This window comes from Passer domesticus, chromosome 8 (assembly GCF_036417665.1).
Source record: "Passer domesticus isolate bPasDom1 chromosome 8, bPasDom1.hap1, whole genome shotgun sequence".
Lineage (NCBI taxonomy): Eukaryota > Metazoa > Chordata > Aves > Passeriformes > Passeridae > Passer > Passer domesticus.
The window spans coordinates 44,420,097-44,440,933 of record NC_087481.1 but is presented as its reverse complement, the minus strand read 5'-3'; the positions used below and the strand labels follow the sequence as shown (position 1 = coordinate 44,440,933).

The 20,837-nt window shown below is 52.5% G+C and overlaps 2 protein-coding genes and 1 long non-coding RNA gene across 7 annotated transcripts in view; 1 reads left to right on the top strand and 2 right to left on the bottom strand.

The window, feature by feature from the left end:
• The window catches only part of DNMBP (dynamin binding protein), a 34,081-nt gene extending 31,947 nt beyond the window's left edge, over nt 1-2,134 (bottom strand). The window contains exon 1 of one of the 3 annotated variants that reach the window (XM_064430982.1): nt 2,048-2,134. The gene's annotated coding sequence lies outside the window, so the exon portion shown is untranslated. Of the gene's footprint in view, nt 1,737-2,047 lie in introns of those variants that run through there. The other 2 variants (XM_064430979.1, XM_064430984.1) reach the window with 2 other exon arrangements.
• A 354-nt stretch (nt 2,135-2,488) lies between these two features.
• Nucleotides 2,489-15,602, top strand: LOC135306669 (uncharacterized). 3 transcript variants are annotated; one of them, XR_010367470.1, is made up of 3 exons: nt 2,489-2,918; nt 7,251-7,377; nt 14,139-15,602. It is a non-coding gene; the product is annotated as an uncharacterized LOC135306669 (long non-coding RNA). The 3 variants fall into 3 exon arrangements; XR_010367471.1 differs by having other exon boundaries at nt 2,559-2,958; XR_010367472.1 differs by lacking the exon at nt 2,489-2,918 and adding an exon at nt 2,966-4,125.
• On the bottom strand, nt 6,788-20,837 carry CPN1 (carboxypeptidase N subunit 1). Its single transcript, XM_064430997.1, has 9 exons — nt 17,613-20,837; nt 14,625-14,821; nt 13,795-13,950; nt 13,159-13,341; nt 11,648-11,759; nt 10,838-10,977; nt 10,443-10,542; nt 8,872-8,990; nt 6,788-7,046 (listed from the first exon to the last, which is right to left on the bottom strand). Exons 1-9 carry the CDS (start codon nt 17,833-17,835, stop codon nt 6,915-6,917), a joined length of 1,362 nt encoding a protein of 453 aa, XP_064287067.1. The 5' UTR covers nt 17,836-20,837; the 3' UTR covers nt 6,788-6,914.

Sequence of the window (20,837 nt, the reverse complement as noted above, 5' to 3'; positions counted from 1 at the left end):
CACCATTCCTGTTCTGTACTGTATCTCCAAAGAACCTCAGTCCCCAGCAGGGACTCTGCTGCTACCCAGACCTCTTCCTTTCAGAGTCCCTAGGTGCTCCTGAGAAGGAAGCAATAAATTTTATCTTCCCACATAAAGGTTCTAAAAAGAAGGCAAAGTAAAAAATGTGTCATTCAGAAGTGGGGTTGAGTAATGTGATTAGAAATATACTTTTGCTGGAGGTTGAGGGGAAATTATCAGTTAAGGCAGTGAAGTGCTGAGGTAATCACAAGTCAGGCTGTCCCACCTAAGCTTACATCACCACAGTCACAAAGTCCATCTGAGGTCACCCACTGCAGGGACACCTCAATGGCACTCAGAACCCCAAGAGGTCACACAGCCATGGTTCCCATGACAGCTGGCAGAGGTGGTGCCCTGTAAAGCTCGGAGAGTCACTCCTTTCCTCTGCCCCTACTGCTCAGCTCCTCCCATCCCATTATCAACAGTGCTTTAAAACTGTTCTATGTTCAAGCTACTTTTTAATGTCACTGCTAATTCTAAGCCGAGCAGCTGGAGAGACAACTGAAACCTTTGGCCCTGACAGAAGAGAGGATCTCACGAACAGAAAGTGGAGGCCAGCTCAGAGACGTGGGCACGCTCGGCGCTGTGAGGCCTCACACACAGGCAGGACACATTTAGACACTGCCCAGCACGACTCACAGCCAGCGTGAGTCAAGATGAGGGGGATGATGGTGACGTCTTGTAGCATGTACAGAGGCTGTATTTGGCAAAGCATCTGCAAAACTGCAAATTCTGTATCTATGAACTCTTTCAGATGAAGAGATAAAATCTCAGTGGAAGCAGAGGCACGGGTAAAGAAAGCCTTTTCAGAAGAAACTGAAAGTTATGGAATCATGAAAAACGTCAAAGCAGACGTTTATGTGTATGACACAACCAGAGGCTTCCTAGGTACTACAGCAAGAGAATGAAAGGCCAGAAGTGGAGAGAGAATTTCAAACAGCAGGAGCAGCAGCAGAGATGTTTGAACCCAAAGGCCAAATTACATCAAGGACAGGACCAGCTGAGGTACCACTTAAGGTCAGCAAAGGGACAGCAGAGGAGCAGCAGCTGCCTCTCAGAGTATTCTGAGGGTGACCCAAGCCTACATCCCCTGGCAGGGACACTGGAGGAGACACCTCCAGTTCATCTCTGATAAGTACAAGGCAATGGGGCCAGGCGGCCAGTGTTGCAAGAAGGATTTGTGTTTGCAACAGTGAAAACAAGAGAATTCTTTTCAGTTTCTCTTTTCAGGCTGCCTGGAACCGAGTGAATGCCCTCGGAGGAGCACCCGGGAAAGGCACAGTGCTGCAGCCTTGAGCTTCTGCTCCCTCTGTACAACCACTTGTGCCACCCTCACGGGTGCAACAACTCCAGACTCCCGATGCCAAACCACTGTGGGACGGCCACTAATTTCTAAAGGGCCAGGTGCTCTCCTGTAACAAGCTGTCCAGGCAACACCAGCTACCATCAGCTGCCTGCCTGCCTGCCTGGTGGTGACCACCCGGCTCACACTGCCTGAACAGACACGGCTTAAGAGACCACAATCCCAAAGTGCAGTGTGGGCAGCAGACGGGCGGCTCCCGCGGTATCGCACAGCTGCTCCACGCTGCCCGAAGTGCTGCCAGGGCAGCGTGCGTGCTGTGGGCCGGGGCACAGCGAGCACCCAGCTGGGCACGCAGGGCTGGAGGGCCACACGCTGCCCTGGCGCGGCGGGCACGAGGGGAGCGCACCCACCCGAGCCCGCAGCACCGCAGCCCGGGGCACCCGCTGGGGCCAGCGCGGCCCAGGGCAGCCCCCGGCACCGGCAGCGCCCGGCCCGCGGCCGGCGGGGCCCGGTGCGGAGCGCGGGAGGCGCCGCGGGGCGGGGGCCGGGCCGCGCCGGGGCCCGGCGGAGGCGCAGGCCGGGGGCGGCCGCGGGATGGGGGGAGGCCGGCGGGGCAGCGGCCAAGCCGGGCAGCGGCGGGCGGGGAGCGCTCGGCTTCCCCCGGCCGCTGCGGCGGGTGCCTACCTTCTCCCGGCCCGCTCCGGGCGCCGCGGCCGCTCCGGCCCTGGGGGTCCCGCTCCCGCCTCCGCCCAGCCCCGCCCGGGCCCCGGCCGGCCCGGCCCCCAGCGCCCGCCCCGCCGCCCGGCTGCCTCCGCCCGGCCCGGCCCGGCGTGGTGCCGCTGGGAAGGCGGAGCTGCTCCGCGGGGCTGGCCCGCAGCCTGGGGAGCCCGGGGCCCCCGGTGACGTGGGGACTTCGCCCCGTGCAGCACGGCGCGGCCGCGGGCTGCGGGGCATTGCCCCCGGCGGGACGTGGGGTGCAGCCCCCCGGGCTGGACACGGCACTCGTGAGCCATGCGCCGGAGCACGGCAGGCAGCTGCCTGTGCAGAGCCCCTTCTGCTTCCCCACAGAGCGCCGCCGCCTCGCACGCACTGCCGGGGCTCCCCTTCCCCGCTGCTGCCTTGTGGGAATCTCGCTGCCTTCTCGGCTTTGGCAGCAGCTGACGAGTGGGTCTGCACTGTCCATCTGGTGCAGTCTCAGCTTTGCCGCCAGCAGCCTCCTTGGCTGCTTAGATACATTGTAAGATCATGCCAAAGCATTAAGATGGAGAAAAACAAATAGCTCCCCAGCAGAAATCCATGACGGAGAGGGCCAGTTTGTGCATCACAGAGGATCTGGCATACCAAGTATAGTAGGTCCGGCGCTGGATTTCCTGGCAGGCTAAAAAAAGCCTCCATGCCCCAAGGGATCCCATCCCTCAGCAACAAGTTGTAAAGCCCGGAGTCTCTAAGTCCCCCTGAGCAGTTATCGCTGTTTGGCACTTTTTTGTGCATTTAGCTACAGTTCTCCATAGCAACCACACAGATCTCAGCTTGACTTGCCACCAGCCAGGAGCGGGTGAGCGGAACGTGTTGCACGCTGGCTCTCAGTCGTGTTGGTACGTGCCCAGGCTGGGTGCTGATTCCCGTCTGTTCTCCTGAGGAGGGGACCCGCTCTGCTGCCTTGGCACCATGCCGTGGGCAGGGGGCCTGCTCTATTCCCTGCAGGTGTGGATGCCTCTAGATTTCAGCACCAGGGTTTCCTGGTGCTGAAGAAAGACACCAGCCTCTGCCACAGGGTTCTAGATGTCCTCTGACCCAAAATTTCTGTTGTTCTTGTCTGCCAAAGAAGGTTTTGAGCGTTTCTCATCATCTCAATCCCTCCTGCAGCCTTTCAGGTCACTGCCATGACCAACTCTCCTCTGCTGACATCCCCATGCAAGCTGCTTAATTTTTCTTTGAGTTCACTTATTTGTATTTTCCCTTTTCTGCCTCCTCCATGCCAGATACAGAAATGAGAAGGCATTGTATGCAGATTTCTCTCTGCCCTCCTGGTTCTCCCAAGATCCTCACAGCTTTGCTCATAAGAATTTTGGTTTACTTTCCTGGGCCTGGCTTCACTTTGTTTAAATGTTTTCCAGCGTCTGCATACAGTTCTGGTCCTTTCATCTCAGAAAGGGTAATAGAGAATGGAAGAAGGTTTAGAGGCAGGCAGTCAGGATGCTCAGAGACATGGGAACAGACTGTACAGTGAAAAACTGTAGGCTGGGACACTTCAGCTTGGTAGAAGGACATACAGTGGGGAAGACGTCTACAAAATCATGTGTGGCCCAGAGAAGATGGGGAGGGTTGACTGTTAGCTGTGTCTTCTGACACAAACCTGTGAACTGTTTTTGCCTTGACTGAAGCCTCAAAAGCCTAAGAAATCCCTGTCCGGCCGATGATATACCCAAAGGTTGTGCACTTTTTAGCCCACGCTTCTTGCAACACTGGGGGCGAAGCTCATGGCAAACCATTGAGGAGTGTGCTTAAAAATCCTGCCTCAGAAACATTTTGTAACCATGTTTTCACGTGGAGGGCTCAGCCACGGCCAAGTGGAGCTCTACCAAATTGTTCATCACAAAAATATTCAGAGCTGGGAGGAGAATGAGCTGGACAAATCCCAGCCCAGAGAAAGAGACCTCCAGAGGGTTGTATCTTGCAGGAACCTTTTTGTAGGGGAAAACGCTTGCGACTGAGACTCTAATTTTTCTGCTGCACTGCCAACCCCACAGCAGCCTGCCAGGGTGAGTGATGTGGCCTTCTGGGCTGGTTGTCCTGTTCTAAGGAAGGAGTCTCCCTCTCTGACTCTGCCCTAGAGAGTGGAATTCAGACAGTCCCACATTTTCTAGGACCACAAGAGGGCAACATGAGAGCACCCTGCAGCCAGCAGGCTCAGCAAGGCGGCCTGTGACACTGCTGGGATGCAGGGAGCAGGGGCAGCTTTCAGCATCACTGTCCAGAGACCAGCCAGCTGAATTAGCCAAGGCTGCTCCCTGGGAGCTCTTTCCTTGCCCTCGGCTTCACACAAATCCTCAGAAGTCAGCGGCCAGCTCAGCCAGCAGAGTGCTGTAGTTGGGGACAGTAGTACCTTCCTGCACATGGGCTGGACACTTAGTGACAGCAGACCTTTCTAAGTGTTGCAAGTGGCCAGGCCGTGGGATGCAGGGTGCCCTTTCCCGTCCTGCCTGCGTGTCCACCACAAAATCTCTTGGGTAAATGTGCGCTGACACGTGGCTTCCAACAGGAGGGTCCAGCATCTGCAGTGATGCTGCTGGGCTTGGCCAGTGGAAGAGGTGTTAAACCACACAGAAGTTGGAGCATCTCAGCTTTGCCATCCTTTTTCATTTCCTTCTGCCTCATAAAAAAAAAAAAAAAAAAAGAAAAAAAGAAAAAAAGAAAAAAAATTGGAATTCGGCTTTGGCTGTGACTGCTGAACTGGCCAGTGTCTCCAGCTCCTGCTGGTTTCTGCAGACCAAAATCAGTCACAGGCACTGTTAAGAGCATTACCATTCTGGGCACTTTTTTGCAACAGCCTGTATAATTAACCTGCAAGGGACAGCTTCCTCTGCCTTTACAAGAAAAGGCATGACAGAGAAAGAGCTTCTGTTAGCAGGCAGAGCTACAAGAGTGTGTGTGTCCTGCTAATGCTGGAAATGCCACCAGCATCTTGTAGCAGAGACAGAGGAGGAGGTGACAGTGAGGGGTGAAGTGTAGGACATTGCTTCTGCAGTAGGGTTGTACAGGTTTCTCACAAGAAATGATGTTTACAAAAGAGGGGAAGAAAAGGAATGTTCGGAGGACATTATGGGCTTTTTTATGGGCTTTAGACAGGGAGAGAAAGAGTGTAACCAATGGCTGAATGGTAGAGATGTATTGGGATAACTACCCAAGTAAAAAGAAATCACTGCGGCATACTGTTTACCCCCTCTGGAGTTACTTGTTTTCAATGAAGAATGCTAGAAAGGTTTTGCCTGCTTAAGATATTTTTACCATGGAAATAACCAGCTTTGTTTCTACTCTTGCTTCCACTCCAAACCTGCCCACACAGCCTAAGCAGCATTTTGAGTCTGACTCACTGAACTATGGATCCTTTCTCTCCTACCCCAACTAAAACTCGCACAGCTTATGCTGTACCTGCATAACACACTGCTGTCATCAAATATCCACACTTCCCTATTGCATATTGAACCAAGGTTCAGGGTGTTGGTCTCAAAGGAGCATCCAAATAACCTGGCTTGGACTTCTACTCATCACCACTTGTCAGATCTCACCTAGTTGCTTCTGTGCCCAGAATAATAATTTGGGCTTGATAGAGCACACCCCTCAGCAAGCCATCTGGTTTGGGTCTGAAGACATAAGCAGACAGGATAATACTTGGCTTTTGCCATCAGGTGTAAGTTCAGCCTATCTGACTACAAATAACCCAAACCAGCTACTAGAAAGTCCAATCTTCATATCAAGATCAGGAGATGACCCAGAACCACCACGTCCTAGTTACCAGTCAGCAATAGCTGTGCTGTATATCGTTCAAGCTGTGTCAAGAGCTGCTCACATGACATCCTGATTTAAAACTAACCTTCCACAAACTATGGGGTCTGCAGACACGTAACCCTAACCCTAGGCGGAGCAGTAAAAGCAACCTTGGGGTAAGAAAGGAGAAACCTGTAGAGGAAGCCATGTTGTGGCAGTTCTGTGCTCCCCTTGGTATGCCTTTTGCAGCTGCAGTGTGCCTGGGGCTCTGGGCTTTGTGCTTTTCAGAACCCTAACCCTAGGCAGAGCAGTAAAAGCAGCCTTGGGCTAAGGGTGGTGCCAAGCAGAGAGCTGTGGAGGAAGCCATGTGTTGGCAAATTTGTGTTCCCTTGGCATGCCTTTTGCAGCTGCAGTGTGGCTGGAGCTCTGGGCTTTGTGGTTTTCAGAACCCTAACTCTAGGCTGAGCCTGAGCCCTAACCCTAGGCAGAGCAGTAAAAGCAGCCTTGGGCTAAGGGTGGTGCCAAGCAGAAAGGTGGGGAAGGAGCCATGTTTTGGCAGTTTTGTGTTCCTCTTGCCATGCCTTTTGTAGCTGCAGTGTGGCTGGAGCTCTGGGCTTTGTGGTTTTCAGAACTCTAACCCGAGGCAGAGCTGTAAAAGCTGCCTTTGTAATTGTACTTACCTGGGGTGAAAGCATGGCACTTGCACCCAGATCACTAATGTTCATGTGCAATTTTGTGAGTGCAGGCTACATCAAGGCTTGGGTTCATTATACTTGGTATACACTCATGGCATTTAATGTGGGCTGTAGCAATCGTTTGGGAATAAAGGGAGCAGATCTTTCTCAGATGGAGCAAGTGCAGGAGAAGAACTCAGTACACACAGACACTCTGCCCGTGCCCACTTTGTTGTGAATGACTTCACAATTTGCTCAGGGATTAAATACTTCATTTTTTAATAATTTGGGTTAGTGTCATGCTGGACTGTTGGAAAGTTCACTGGCTGGACTCATCAGCCAGGCCTCATGTAAACGGCTTCCCCAGCTCTCAGCCAAATGAGCTGTCCTCATCTTTGGGTCCCCCGGCGGGTGGCTCTTGGCACCACCTTCTTCTGAAGGGCTTTGTTGTTCATCCTTGTGCCTGAGGCTTTGCGCTCTGCAGGCTTCCTCACCAATTCTTGTTTGAGCTGGAAATTCACCTGGAGAAGATAACAAAGATAACGGCATTTAACACCTCGTGTGTGCTCTGCGGGACCTGCCTCTGCCTTGGAAGCTGACTCTGGGACCAAGTCAAACAATAAGGGGTCTGAGCCATTGTTAAAGGAAATCAGTTCTTAAAACAGCTGTGAACTTTTTTCCTCCTGTGGAAAATATACTAACAATGAACTATGTTTCTTATGCAGAGTTGCTCCTGCGGCATTGTGATGTCCTAGGATGGTGTGGAAGATGATCTGTGAATGGCAAGGGACTGAGCTCTTTATTCTCCTTTTCTCACCTGAGAGTGGACACAGAGCATTGCTTTGCATCTCCGTGAGTATTTAATACACAGGATGGTTTAAGACAGACAGTTCTTTTTCAATTTCATCTTGTTAGCTTAATCAGTCTTTCAGCAACCAGTCCTTCCAGTGGACCCAGGCAAAAACATTCTGGGAAAGAAACCTCCATCCACTACAGCCACACAAGCAGTACAAGAGGGAGAAGGGGACAGGGAGTGTGCAAAACACAGCATCAGATAAATGGGGAGGCCATACAGAATGGTGAAACTGGAATGGGGCTGCATGGGCTTCTTGGGGGAAGGATGGGGTGAAGAGTCAGTACGGGAGATATTGCAGAAATGGGAACAGGACGGCTGCTGTGAGAGGAGATACGCAAAAATCAGACCATCAGGGAACAAATCAGTCTTCTACAGTAACACTGTAAAAAGAAATCTGTTTTAAAAAGGAAACCCAAAGAGCTGGGTGCTTAACCTAGCAAAACAAAGAACTGGGCTTGACAGCTCTCTATAAATATACCAGGGAATAAACACCAGGGAAGAAAAGGAGCTATTTAAAGTACAACATTGGCATAAGAACAAATAGGCATAAACTGACCATAAATAAATTTAGTATGAAAATTAGAAGGTTTCTAATCCTGAGAAGAGGGCAGCTCTGGAAGAACTTCAGAGGCTGGGCAGAGTGGGATGGAGCGATGGAAGGTGGGAGAGCAACCACAGTGTATTTACAGCAGAGCCTGACCAGCATACATACAGCGAAGCAAATGATATGCCAGGACTCTGCAGATGGGGGGGGGGGGGGTTGGGGTGGTCCTGGGGGTCTCTTGAGGAGCCTGCATCTGTGGCCCCACCATGTTCACAAGGCAGCAGCAGGGGCAGGGATCACCACCCATTGTTTTTACAATCAATTTCTAGTTGTCCAGCCAGCCCTCAGAAAGGCGCTGTAGGAGACACCAGTGTCAAAAGCACTTCATTTCCCGAAGGTGCTTGGCTGCTCTTTGGTGGCACTCAGTTCCCATTTCTCTTTGGTGCTCTCAGCAAAAAGAAAGGCAGACTTCAGCCTCTTGCTATGAGTATGATAACATGTTTGGTCCCAGGCAGAATGCAGATGATAGCAGAGTGCTGAAACCCACAAAGTTGGGGGAATAACTGAACCTCAGGGAACAGATGCTGTCTCCACATTATTTCATCCTGAGAGTGAAGGGGATGGAGGGAGAGCTGAAGAGCAGCAGGCCCAGCCAGCCAGCTCGCCCATGGCCAAGAGGCAGGAGGACACAGGAGCTGGCATGGGAGGCCAGTGCAGCTGCAAGGCCTCAGTAAGGAATTGAAAGGCACTTGGCATTGTCTTCACTGTTCACTGCTGTGAGCTGTGTGGAGCCTTGTCTCCCAAAACAGATAACCTACAGCCATTGCAAATGCTCTATATCCTATCTCCTTTTCTCTGCTACTCACTAGACATCCCCCACCACAGTTCTTTCTCCCTGGGGTGAAGATATTTTGAGAAACCCTGGTGACTATGCAGCCTGACTCACCAATGAAGGTGCAGCTGGGCCCACTGTTGTTGTGACTGTCAGGGGCTGGTACCCCTCTGCAGAGGCTGTGACAGTGTAAGTGCCAGGCAGCAGCAGCCGGAAATAATCTCCCATATCACCTGGAACACAAGGTAGGAGAAAAGAAAGCACTCAGGATTCTCAGGGAGCAAAGCAAAAGACACCAGTAATTCTTGCTGAGTTATTTCCTCTAGGATGTCTAGCCCTCAAAACACAGATTTTTTTTTCCCCCGCAATCTGCTGGCTACATCAAGGCTGGATTCACACTGGCATACTGCAAGTGAGGTCTCATTAGTGCCATGGAGAGGTCAGTCTGCAAGTAAACACCAAATGAAAGGGGACTGTACAGCAGCATTGGCTGTGCCTGTGTAGGGGGGCTGCAAAGCTGAGCACTCACCAATCACATGACAGTAGACCTAAGGACAATCACAGCTACAGTCTGACTGCTTATGCATAACACAGTCTAATTCCTGCCATACACAATTTTGCCACGTTTAGGTGAGCAGGTTTAAGTTGCTCATTAGCTCAGCAGCTCCCTGATTCCCTGCATAAGAAAGCCACAGAAGCACTTTGACAGGCTGTGCTCTGGTGTGCTTAGGGACAGGGGATGACCAACAGTGAGGTAACACCACATTATGGATTACTTTGGAAATCTGAGTATAATCCCATCTATTTAACTGGATGGGTATTGCAAATTGCTTCAGGGTGGAGCTGGGAGTGCAGCTTCACCTGAATGTGGTAGATCCCTGGTACAGGACAGCAGTTAGGCTGTGAAATATCCATCCTTGGGGTCAGTGAGGATTGGCTGGAGGGAGCAGTGGCTGATCAGAGCCAATGCTGGGGAAAATCTTGCTCCAAGCTGGACAGAAGAATTCAGAGGGCCCTTGACAGCCAGCTCTTCTGCGATTTCTTCCACAGTCCCCTTTCCTATGCAGTTGGCATAGTAAGTGCCATATATTAGTGTTACTGACTCACAGACCTATAGCCAGGAGGAACTTTAATGATTTCCTAGTCTGACCTCTGACAAGCTGTAATACCAGCTATTTTCTGCAGGCAGTCTGTAGTGTTCGGGCTGCTTGGAAGAGGGTGCTCATGGAAAGAAGGTTAAAATTGGCCAGCAAGGGAGAAACAACCACAATTTGGGTAATGTAAAATGGCACTTAATTCTCAATCTAAACTTGTCTGGTGTGAACTTTCAGTCTTTCGTCTTATTCTTTTTTTTTTTTCATCTTGTTCTTTGTTATCTTCTGTTTCAACTCTGCAGATATTTACAGGCTTGAGTATATTATCTCCTCAATTGTCCCTCCCAAATAAAATAGGAGCCGAGTTTCTGAAGTCCTTTACAGTAAGGCTTGCATTCCAGTTCTCACCTCTGTCCTTCCTAGGCTTTCCTAAGCCCACCCTGGTCAAGGATACGGATAAGCCATATTTCTTTAGTGATGTCATATTTCTCTAATGTCTTTGTGAAGCAAACCATGATGGCCTCTCGTATTATAGCCTTGCCTGCTAGCTTCACTCACATATTCAGACACGTAAGTGGATCGACAACCCACCAGAGGTGATGTCATGGCTGATTCCCTGGACAGAAATCACTGCTCCTGCAATGCCATTGTTGTTCTCATCTGACACCATCCCTTTGATGCCCTGGTGAACCTGCAAGGAGGGAGACAGATGGATGGGTCAAGGCCCCTCCTTTGCTTCAGAGGGTATTGCTGAGAAGGGCAGAGCTTTGGGGACAGCCCTACCTTTCCCTGTACCCTTGGTGATCCTGGCTGTCCCCACCAGAGCCAGTCACGCACACAACAGCTTCCCCAAAGACCACCAACCACAGCACCCCATGATCTCCATAACCAACTCTCCTCCACTCCTGATGCCTACCGGTCCCCTACCACCAGGGCCCATGGGGATCTGCAGGAGAAGGGTGTAGGTCTCATGACTGTCCCTTTACCTCTTCAATGAAAGCAACAAGGGCCTCCCGGTTGGCCATCCACTGCCTCTCCAGGTCCTCCTCGGGGGGAAACTTATTGCAGCTTAGCTCCAGGGTAATTTCAAAGCAGTTGGTGTAAAGGTAATTGAAGTCCTGCATGCCTGGAAGAGAAGAGTACCCTATGGCCAGGGCATGGCTCCCTTCCCATTCCTATGTCCCAGTCATCCTGGCCCATTCTTTCCTTCACCAGAACTGTCTCACTCTCCTTCTCTGCACCACAGGTGCAGCCTCCTGCCTATATGACAGTGCAACTAGAGCCTTCTCCACCCATGCAGCCCTCTCCTTGTAGCTGCCAACTCTCTCTTTCAGCTGGATCATTCATTAACCTGCCTTCAGAAGCCCAGGGAGGTTGGGTACCACAGGGAGCCTTCCAGTTCCTCTTCAATCTTTTGTCTAGTCTTTTGTTGATTTTTCAGTTTCCTCATTGTGCCTTTTTTTTAATGAGATTTTTCAGGAACTAGCAGCTGCCTTCCCTTTGGTGACAGTTTTGGGTTTGGATGGAATTACACCATGGGATTTTCAAATACACTAGCAGATTAATGTTTCCTTTGTCTAGAAGCACATAGGATGAAGGTCTCTGCAGACCTTGGCTTTTATTGTGGCTCTTTCCCAAGCCATTTCCTGGTCTGAGATATAAAACACCAGAATGGTATCTAGTAATGGGCACCATCCTATTGCCATAGTCCTTCCCCAACCCATCCTGTCCTGAGGTTTCTTGTCTATCCCTTCACCTCTTTTTGAAGTGGGGGGTGCTCACCAGCCAGCCCTTACCTTTGCTGAGCGAGTACCAGGATGCCCCATTTGTGATGCCATCAGCAAAGTAGTCCCCACAGTTCCAGCCCCTGTGCATCCAGCTGTGGGCATATGAGTAGGTCTTGGCCAGCTAGAGGGAGAGCAGCCAGTGGTCACCACTCCAGCCCCACACGGCTGGAGAACCTGCCTGGCTCTGGACAAAAAACATGCTGAGGAGCACGGGAGGGAAGTCAGACAGGAGAGTTCCTGCATTTTACTGCCACAAAATACAACACGAGGTGCCCAGGACCTCTACAAGACATATGCAGATAAAGGTGAAGGAGGAAGAGCAGTAACCTGAGAAGAGAGGTAACTGAGAAGAGAGGGAGCAGCAGGGACACTTGGCCCCACACAGCAAATGGCACTAATAGGGGAAAAAGGTACATGAAGAAAAATATCAGTCCTGGCAAATGCCAGATATGTATCGGGGGAGTTTTCATTAGGAAAGAGTTTGGGCAACTTCTGGCTCTAGCAACGACTTGTTTGTTCCCCTTATTAAGATTACTGTTTATTTTTAGACATGAAGGCAGGGCTAAAACTGGGCTGCTGCATCCAAAGCCAGTCCTTTGCATAAGACACAGTTTAAGAGAGGCTGGCATTTACATTTTCTAAGGCAAACTCTATACCCTTGTATTATGGTTCAGATTCAAGTGTAGTATCATTCTGTCAGCAGGAGAACAGTTACTTCTCTACATTTCTGAGTCCTGAGGCCATGTGGGTATCATTAGCCTACGCCCCAAATTGCAGCTTTTTTACATCTGGGTCTGAGCACAGCCGTGATCCCAGGAGGTTCTGAAAAGCCCCTGCAGATTCTGCTTCCAGAGAAGGCTGGACTCCAGCTTGGACTTATTTTTCTTATTAACTGTTCTGAGGCAGACTTAGTTTTTTCTTGTGCTGGGTATTTCCTAATGGAAGCAGTGACTGAAGGCATTGTTTTCTGGGATAATGAAGAAAAAACATGAGCTTCAGCTAGCACTAACACGATCAACAGCATGGACTGATGCATTCCTTGATGTCTGCTTATGCTCCTGGAGTTCCTGCTATTTGTTGTAGTTCTTGTTCTTTGCCATGCATAAGCCCCTGCTGGGCACCCACCTCCCTTATCCTGCAAGCCCCCTGTCACCTCTCAAGGAAAAAAACCCTGTGCATTCTAAGATGGTGAGGCCAAGCTGAGTGCTGCTTCCAGCTTTGGAAGAGCAGGTTGTTACTGAGTGTACCAGTGCTATTTGGGTTATGGGAAAACCAAGCATGGACAAGGAGGGGGCCCCTGAGGGTTAAGCATGGCCTGTCTCTGTGGTGGGACTGAGGGGTGGGACTGTCCCGACCTGGCTCTTGAGCCAGTGGCTGGCAGAAATGCTGTAGTCTGCTAATGATTATTTCCAACACGTTTCTTGGCTCGGCTCCTGCATGACGCAGTGACCAGAGCTCCCGTCCAGCCCTCACTCTGCTCCCTGCCAGGGAATGTCCTTGCCCAACGTGGCCGTGCTCACCTTCTGAAACAACTTATCGTCAGGGGTAGGCGTGTTGACCGTGCGCCGGTGGCTCCTGAACCGCTGGTCCTGGGACTTGTCATAGGGGTAATTTGCCACCACTGCTCCGCCGTGCAGATTGGCCGAGAGCACAAAGTTGTAGCTGCTGATCCACTGGATTACAGCCAATGTCTCTGGCTCCACCTGTGAGGAAAAAAGAGAGAAGGAGACAGGGAGAAGAGACCTCTGTGCCAGCTGCTGCAGCATGCCAGGCTGTGGTGTGACTGACCATGTCAGACCCTGTCCTGCAATGTGTCTGCTGCAGCTCTTGCAGCTTCCTTTGTTCTCCACCAACTACCCTGATACACAAAGCATCTCCTCCAGCACAACCCCAAAACCTGAGGCACAGGTGTTAGCCAGCATGTGCTACCTCCTCTGCCCTGTGCATTGCAGCCTACTCCCCCAAGCTGGCTGTGATGTCAGGCTCTCCTGGCAGAAGGGCAAGCTGTGATAGGGGACCAGGATTGTATCACTTCTCTGCAGGCAGAAGCTCAGGGAAGGAAACAAGCACTGTGCAAGCCAAAGGCAGTGTATTTGCTTGTGAACTGAGACACTCTAAGAGGATGCTGTAGCCCCCACAGTATCCCAGACTGGTACCTGGCTTTTCCAGTTGTCAGGCAGTGGGATGTGGTGATTTGGCCCGCTGATTTCCCTGCTGTAGTACATGAGTGTGTTGAGGTCAGGGAAGTTGCGGTTCAAGTCCACTCCATTGGCATTGTTCCTCCCTGTCAAGTACCCGTTGCTGTCTGGGCCCTGCGGGGCAAAGGTACATCACAGGGGTGAGTCCAGGTTGGGTGCAGTCAGGTTGGGCATCAGAGAAGCAGAGATTGGCCACTGTGAAAGCACTTCAATGCCTATGAGTTACAACATGTGTTATTGCTGGCAGGGCAATAAAGAGTATTGGTACTTACAGGGAAAGTAACAATATCTTCATTTTTCAGGGTGACAGAGTAAGCCACAAGACAAACAAACAATTTACTTTGGCTGAAAGAGCCACAAATATCTCCCTGAAGTCTAGAAGCACAAAGAAATGGGTGATTTCTTTTTCGGGAGGACTAAGGGACTTATTTCCACCCCCCCATCTCTCATGTCCCTGCCTGCTTATGACAGTGGCATTCAGCTGTCACTTTCCCAGTATAGGGCAGGGGATTTGCAGTGACCCTTCTGTGACAAATAACTTCTAAGGAGAGTACGACAGGTATAGGAAGTCTTCTCCATCATCTGCCAAGGTCACTTCTAACAGGACACACAGCACAAGCCCTTGGTAAGGAGGCAACAAGCAGCGACAGCAGTTGACAGGGACAAATTTGGCAGAGCATGAAAAGAAAGGACTCCCCCTCCTTCTAGCTGCAGTGAAGAAGAACCCCAAGGCATCTGAAGGGCTTTCTGCCCCTACCCGTCTGGAGGAGGTGATCACTGCCTGGTACCTGCTTGGCAGCCACTTCGTACCCGTCGGGGTTCATGGAGGGCATGATGTGGATGCGCGTGTCATGGATGAGGCGCGTGATCCGCTCGTTGCCCCGGCGGTACTCCTCGCACAGGAACTCTGAGAGCTGCAGCAGCAGCTCACGGCCCAGCACCTCGTTCCCGTGCATGTTCCCAACATACTTGAACTCTGGCTCAACTGGAAAGAGGAAGAGAGTGACGCCATCAGCCATGGCTGGAACAGGGGGCAAGAACAAATGCCTACCACAGGGAGCCCCAGGCGAGCCCAAGGGACACCCAATAAATGTCTAAAATGACCCTTTCCCTTGGAAAATGCAAACCTCAGTGAGGGAGAGTGGCACAGTTCTCATATGGGCTCTGCTTCATTTTGCCACAGCACCCTGGGAGCAGCTCAGACTCTCCTCCAGGTTGCTTTGGGCCTTTGGAAGAGTACTGGTTGGGGGTTTGGTCTTGGGTTGATGAAAGGCATCACAAAAGGACCAGGGAGCACTGGCAGGATTGCTCTGGGCTGCCAGCTCTGGGGTAGGTGGCAGTGGAGGGGACAGACAGGTGGTTTCTCCCACCTCTGCTCTTCTTCATTTGCTCTCAGTGCCCCTCACCAGCATGGCCCATTCCCAGCTCTGCATCTCTCCTTCACCTTTACCTGCCTCCAAGATCAAGGTTAAGGCCCTCCTCACCCTCAAAGGAAAAGAGCCTGGAGACATCCTCAGCAGCTGAGCTGAATATGGATCAAACTGTCCCTCAGGCATCTCCAGTATGACCAAAAAGGTCTCTTGCCACTGACTTTTCTAAAATAAGGTCTCAAAATACAGACTCTGAGGCCACAGGCAGACAGTGCCTGGAAAAGGACTTGCTCCTTTGCTGAAGGAGAGGCAGGACATGTGAGGGACAGGTTGTGCTTTCCCAGAGGCCTTTTAAAGCAGTTACTTGTGGGAAAATAAAATGTCACATTGCAGGCTGGAGCCAGCATTGGTAGAACGAAAGACAACAGGGGAATTAAGTTAAAAAGGGAGCCTGGCTGTCACATGAAAGAGTCAGGGAAAAAAAGGGTGTTGTTACAAATGCTGGCTTGCCAGATCTTGAGACTCCCATTGCACTCTGAGCTTTCTGGACAGCAGCAGGGATCAGACTTGCAGTGGCAGCGTGCAGCTCTGCTGCCAGGTATGATGTCTATCAGAATCCCTGGTGTAAAAGACATCACATCCCCAGATTGTGAGCTGCTGCTTGCAAAAGCCTGTTTGCCTTTGCTGCGTTAAAAAAAAAAAAGAAAAAAAGAAAAGAAAAAAGTCTAATATTAGCTAAAGATTTTGCTTTTCCATGTTTTTTGATTGCTGTGTCTCAGTGCAAGACACCAGAGGTGAGCAACATATTTTGATCTTGTTAGATTTCAGGGACATGAGAACTGATTTAGTTAGATAATCCAGTTATTAAAAATACAGAAAAATCTTGGGCATATGTGCAGCCTTTAAAAAAATAAGGTTTCAGCAAGGATTCTCTGCTTTGTTTAAGTCTGCAGCAGGATTTGCCAGCCTCTTTCAGTATGCAAACCCCTAAACTTTATGTATATGGACACACAAACTCTAATTACTGCATGTAAGCCCACTGACTCTGAGCTTGCTTTTCAGAGTTACTTTTCTTGTGATTCAAGGAAATCCACAGTTTTCCAAATTCGTCATGCTACAAGCTGAAAGTGCCAGCCTGACAGTGGCCCATGCTACAAGCAGGGCCACATGTCCATGCTGCCTGCCTGGGGCAGGGGAGATCTGAGTCACCTCCTACAGCCTTCCCATCTGCTTTCATGTGGTTCTGCAAGGCTAAAATCCAGTGGTGCACTGCCAGTGCCCTTTGCTCACTGCGTGCTTTGAATCAGCCCTTGATGCCCTGTGGAGGTACCCCAGATGCCCTCAGTGCCACGCAGGTGTCCCAGTGCTGAACAGGGCTGTCACAGAAGTAGTCTAGGTGGGAAGCCTCCCATCTCACCTCCTGGCACCCCTGAAAATGATACTGTGGGCACAGGGCTGGAGCAGTATGCCCCAGAGCAGTGCTGCCAGACATGGGGTGCTGTGGGGGGCTGCTCCTCTGAGGGGGGCACAGGTTCTGCACACCCCTGCTGGCAGTTTTCCATGTGACTAGGCTGCCTGCACTCATCAACCAGGACTTGAAAAGGCAAAAGATCCTGCAGAAAGCTCTGTCCTTATCTGCAGCGCAGGGACACAAGGCAGGGATGCGAGGGAGCCCTGTGTGCAGCCCCCCAGCCTGGAGAGGCAGCTGCTCTCCTCAGCCCCGCAGGGCACCCAGCTGCCGGCAAGGTCTGGCTCGGCAGCATCCCCAACTGCACAGGCAGCAGCTGGAGGGGCCACGGCTGCCAAGGTTCCACAGGGCCACGTGGCAGCAGGTGGAGATCCCCGGGAGCAGCCTGCCACCGGGGCTGCGCTGCCCACGGGGCTGCGAGGGCTGGACAAGCCCAGCGCCCTCTCTGCCGCGGTCCCCGCTCGCTGTCCTCCTGGATTTGCCTGCAGGAGGAAGGGCCGAACACGTTCTGTCCCGTCGCTACCCAGCAGCACAGGGCAGAGGGTGGGTGCTGCTCTCCTCGCCTGAATAACACTGCTTTGGGACTGTGGTAGGGCAGGCGGGGTGCTGGGGTGGACTCTCCTGCGTTCTCGCATTCGCTTGAGCTGAAAACTCAGAGCTCCGTCCAAAGTACGCTCCTGGGCCACGCTGCAGCTCACGCAGGCACGGTGCATGGCACGGTGCATGGCACGGTGCATGTGTGCGGGCAGGCGGGCGCGTCCCTGCGCTGGCTGCGGGGTCCCTGCCGGACACCGCGCTGCCTGGCACCCGGGCACTGCCAGGAGCCCTGCCTGGAACGGGAGACACCCCCACCCAGCGCCCCGACAGCGCCGCGTGGCAGGGAGCGTGCCAACGAGGCCCGTGCTCTCGGGGCCGCTGTCCCCTTCCCCCGTACTCACGGGGCTCGTGGATGCCCGGGTAGTCGCTGAACTCCAGCACGTAGAGGTGCCGGCCCTCGACGCTGCGGCCGATGCTGTAGATGCGGGTGACGTAGGGGCACTGGCTCTGCACGCGGAACAGGGCCTGCACCAGCTCCTCGTAGCGATGGTGCAGGAAGCTGAGGGCGGCCGCCCCCTCGAGCAGGAGCAGGGCTCCCACCAGGGGCCGCAGCCACCGCGCCATCCTCCCGCGGCGCCGGGCGCCCCGACCAGCTCCCAGCCTCGGCTCCCTCCCCGCCGGGAGCTTAAAGTGCAAACTCCAACCAGCTCCTTCCAGCTGCCGAGTGCCAGCCCCCTGCACCTGCGGGCGGGGGGCGGCGGGAGCGGGGCGCGCCGGGGCCCCGCGGCGCAGGAATGCTCCCCCCGCCCGCCCGCCCGGCCCCCGGCGAGCCCGCTCTCCTCCGGCGGAGAAGTTCCCCCCCGCTCCAGCTCACTTATTAACTGGACAGCAAACAGGGCCCCGCAGCCACTGCCTGTCACCGCAGAAGAAGCGCAGGGCTGGAAAACTGGCTGCGGAGGGCGTCGGGGCTGCCAAGCGCTCGGGGAGCGGCGGGCGGGGGAAAGCAGAGGAGAGGGGCCGGCGGGCGGGGGGCTGCCCGTCACCCTCTCGTGGGGCAGCAGCCGAGGGGGAGGGGGGTAGCGCCGGGGCGGCCTCGCTGCCGCGGGATCCCCGCAGCCTGCCCGGCGCGGGCAGCTCCCGCCGCTCCTCCCCGGAGTCCCGTGCCGGCTCCGCGCCTCCTCTCCTGCTCCATCCTCTGGGGAAGCAGAGGAGGCACCGCCGCGGAGCCCGCGGTCACTCGGCCCCTCTGCCCGGCCCTGCTCACCCGGCGATCCCATTGCTCCCGGATAAACAGAGGCAGGGGCTGGATCGCCCTCGCCACAGCTGGCTGCCCGAAGTGCCGAGCTGGGACGGTGCAGGGGGAGGGAAGAGCAGAGTGCTGGGATGTGATGCACGAGTTTTCTGCTGAGCAGGAACCATCACGGAGAGCTCCGCTCGAAAAGTCTGCTATCACCCCGCCCTGCTCTGGGAGGGGGCATGAGAAAGAGCTCTGACAGGCGCTGGGCAGGAGGACATTGCTTAACTGCGTGTAGACAAATGAAAATGTCCCGCTAATGTCTGCTAACAAAGGATTGCAAACTGTTTCTGGATATAGGGGAAGCTGGTTCCTCTCCACCCCTCTTCCATGCTTATCCCAGTGGGCAGCAGACACCTCCCTCTGCCCACTGCTAGAGGCAGCCTTCCCCCCAAAGCTAAAACTCCAGCAGCCTAGTGGCTCTGACAAAGGTATTTACCAGGACAGCCCTGACACAGAGACCAAACATGATCACAAACAGCTGAAAAAGTCACCATCACGGCTGGACAGGCCAAGAGAAAGGCTCTCTTTGGTAACATGAGCATGCTGTTCTGCTCTATCTGGGCCATGCTAGAGAGGAGTTCCTCTGGCCACCAGTAATGGGCTGCCCAGGACACTCAGTGCCATGCCAAACATTTGCTTTCCCTTCAGCCTTGAGGTAGATCTGTGCTGGATTGCTCTAATTTCTGTGTCAAGGCTTGCTTCACCCAGCAAAGCATTCTTTCCCAGTGCTTTCCTACGTGTTCTCCGCATTTGCTTGGGCTGCTGTCTTTTTACCTCCAGGAAGAGCAGGGGTAAAATCAGGGACTCCCTGTTTATAGCCTCTAGCTGCTGTTGATAGCCTCTGATGCAAACAGTACAGGCTGGTGGTCAAGGCACATGGAGTGCCTGCTTATGACTTGGCTTACTCAGACTCTCCCATATCCAACATTCTTCTGCCCCAGCACCATCATAGTGGTGCTCTCCTTCATCCTCTGCCTTCCTGATCTGCTGCCCCACCTGCACACTTCCCTCTAAACCCCTGTATTTTAAAAAAATATCCTTTTGAAGACATGAACAGAAAAAGAAAAATATTATACATACATAAAGATAACAGTAACATATTGTTACCTTCTCCTAGGTAAACCTCATCCCCCAACATCCCTGCTTGTCAACCAGTGTGAAAGCAACACATATTCAGGAGCAGGAATGGCATTGCACCCATCTGTAGCTAGCTAACAAGAGTCAGTGCTGGAGGTGATAGCTTCTCCCAGCACATGCCAGCAACCCAGGCAAAGTAGCTGAAGCTGTGGCATGGAGAGCATGGGTATGGTAGGACAGTGCTTGTCTCTACAGCAAGACGTGTCTGGTGGTATTTTGCAAAGCTGGCAGCCCACAACAGCAGTGGGGAATGCCTTCACCTCCTTCACATCCCTGCTCCCAGGGCTGCTGGGTTCCTGTGGAGCTGCTCTTTCCCCAGGCTCCAGCAATGAAGGCCATGTGAAAGAGTCGTGGGCAGGTTTCCAGCACTACCCAGTGCTACTTGGCAGCCAGAGAGTGCTAGGCAAGGCTATAGAAGAATGGTGCAAGCCCCATGTTTGGCCTGTTTCACCCTCCCCTTTCCCTTCCTAGGCTGCTTTCAGTAGCTTGGGACAGTAGTGGCAGAGCTGGAACTGCAGTTCTGCCAAGGGACACATGAGGAAAACTCTCACTTTCTTACGGAGGCAAGCAACACTGATATGAGAAACAACAGTAAAAAAAGAAATGCCAGAGCATTAGAGCCTAAAAAGGAGCTATGGGTAAAATCTCATGTGGGTGGAGAACACATCTCACACACTACTAGGTCTGGAGAGTTAGTCAGCGTTATCCATAGCACAGGGATGGAGGCAGCCTGTCATCAGGCAGCAGGTCTGAAGCATACAAAAGGAAAGAGTTTTGCACAAAAGACACCATGAAATTACATCATCAAACCTGAAAGTTAAATGAGTGCAAAAGAGGATAAGATGAATTCATAGAGAACAGGGTCACCCACAGTTATCAGATCTTGAAGTAATCATTTGATCACAAATTTCCTAAGCTCCTGATGGGTAGAAGAAAAGGATTATGCTGTTTCCCTAACTATCCCTCTAAATCCTTGCCCACCACACAGCTGGAGATGAGTACCAATGCGCTGCCTGTTTGATCTGACCTAACATGGCCTTTACACATTTTAGGAAAATGAAAATAATACATTTGGACATGTTTGAAAACACCAATGAAAGCAGAAACAAACAATAGAAGATGTTAAGACTTAGAAACAGTGAAGGAAGGAAAATAATAACTTCATTTGGAAAATACGGCTAATACATCTGGG

Bases quoted from the DNA above. Each gene is read 5' to 3' on its own strand.
- CPN1 (XM_064430997.1), bottom strand. From the start codon at position 17,835: ATGGCGCGGTGGCTGCGGCCCCTGGTGGGAGCCCTGCTCCTGCTCGAG. The intron at 13,951-14,624 runs GTACCAGGCAGT...TTTGCCCCGCAG, and splicing joins ACGAAGTGGCTGCCAAGCAG to GGCCCAGACAGCAACGGGTA. The intron at 8,991-10,442 runs GTGGGTTGTCGA...CTTGTGTTCCAG, and splicing joins CAGCCATGACATCACCTCTG to GTGATATGGGAGATTATTTC.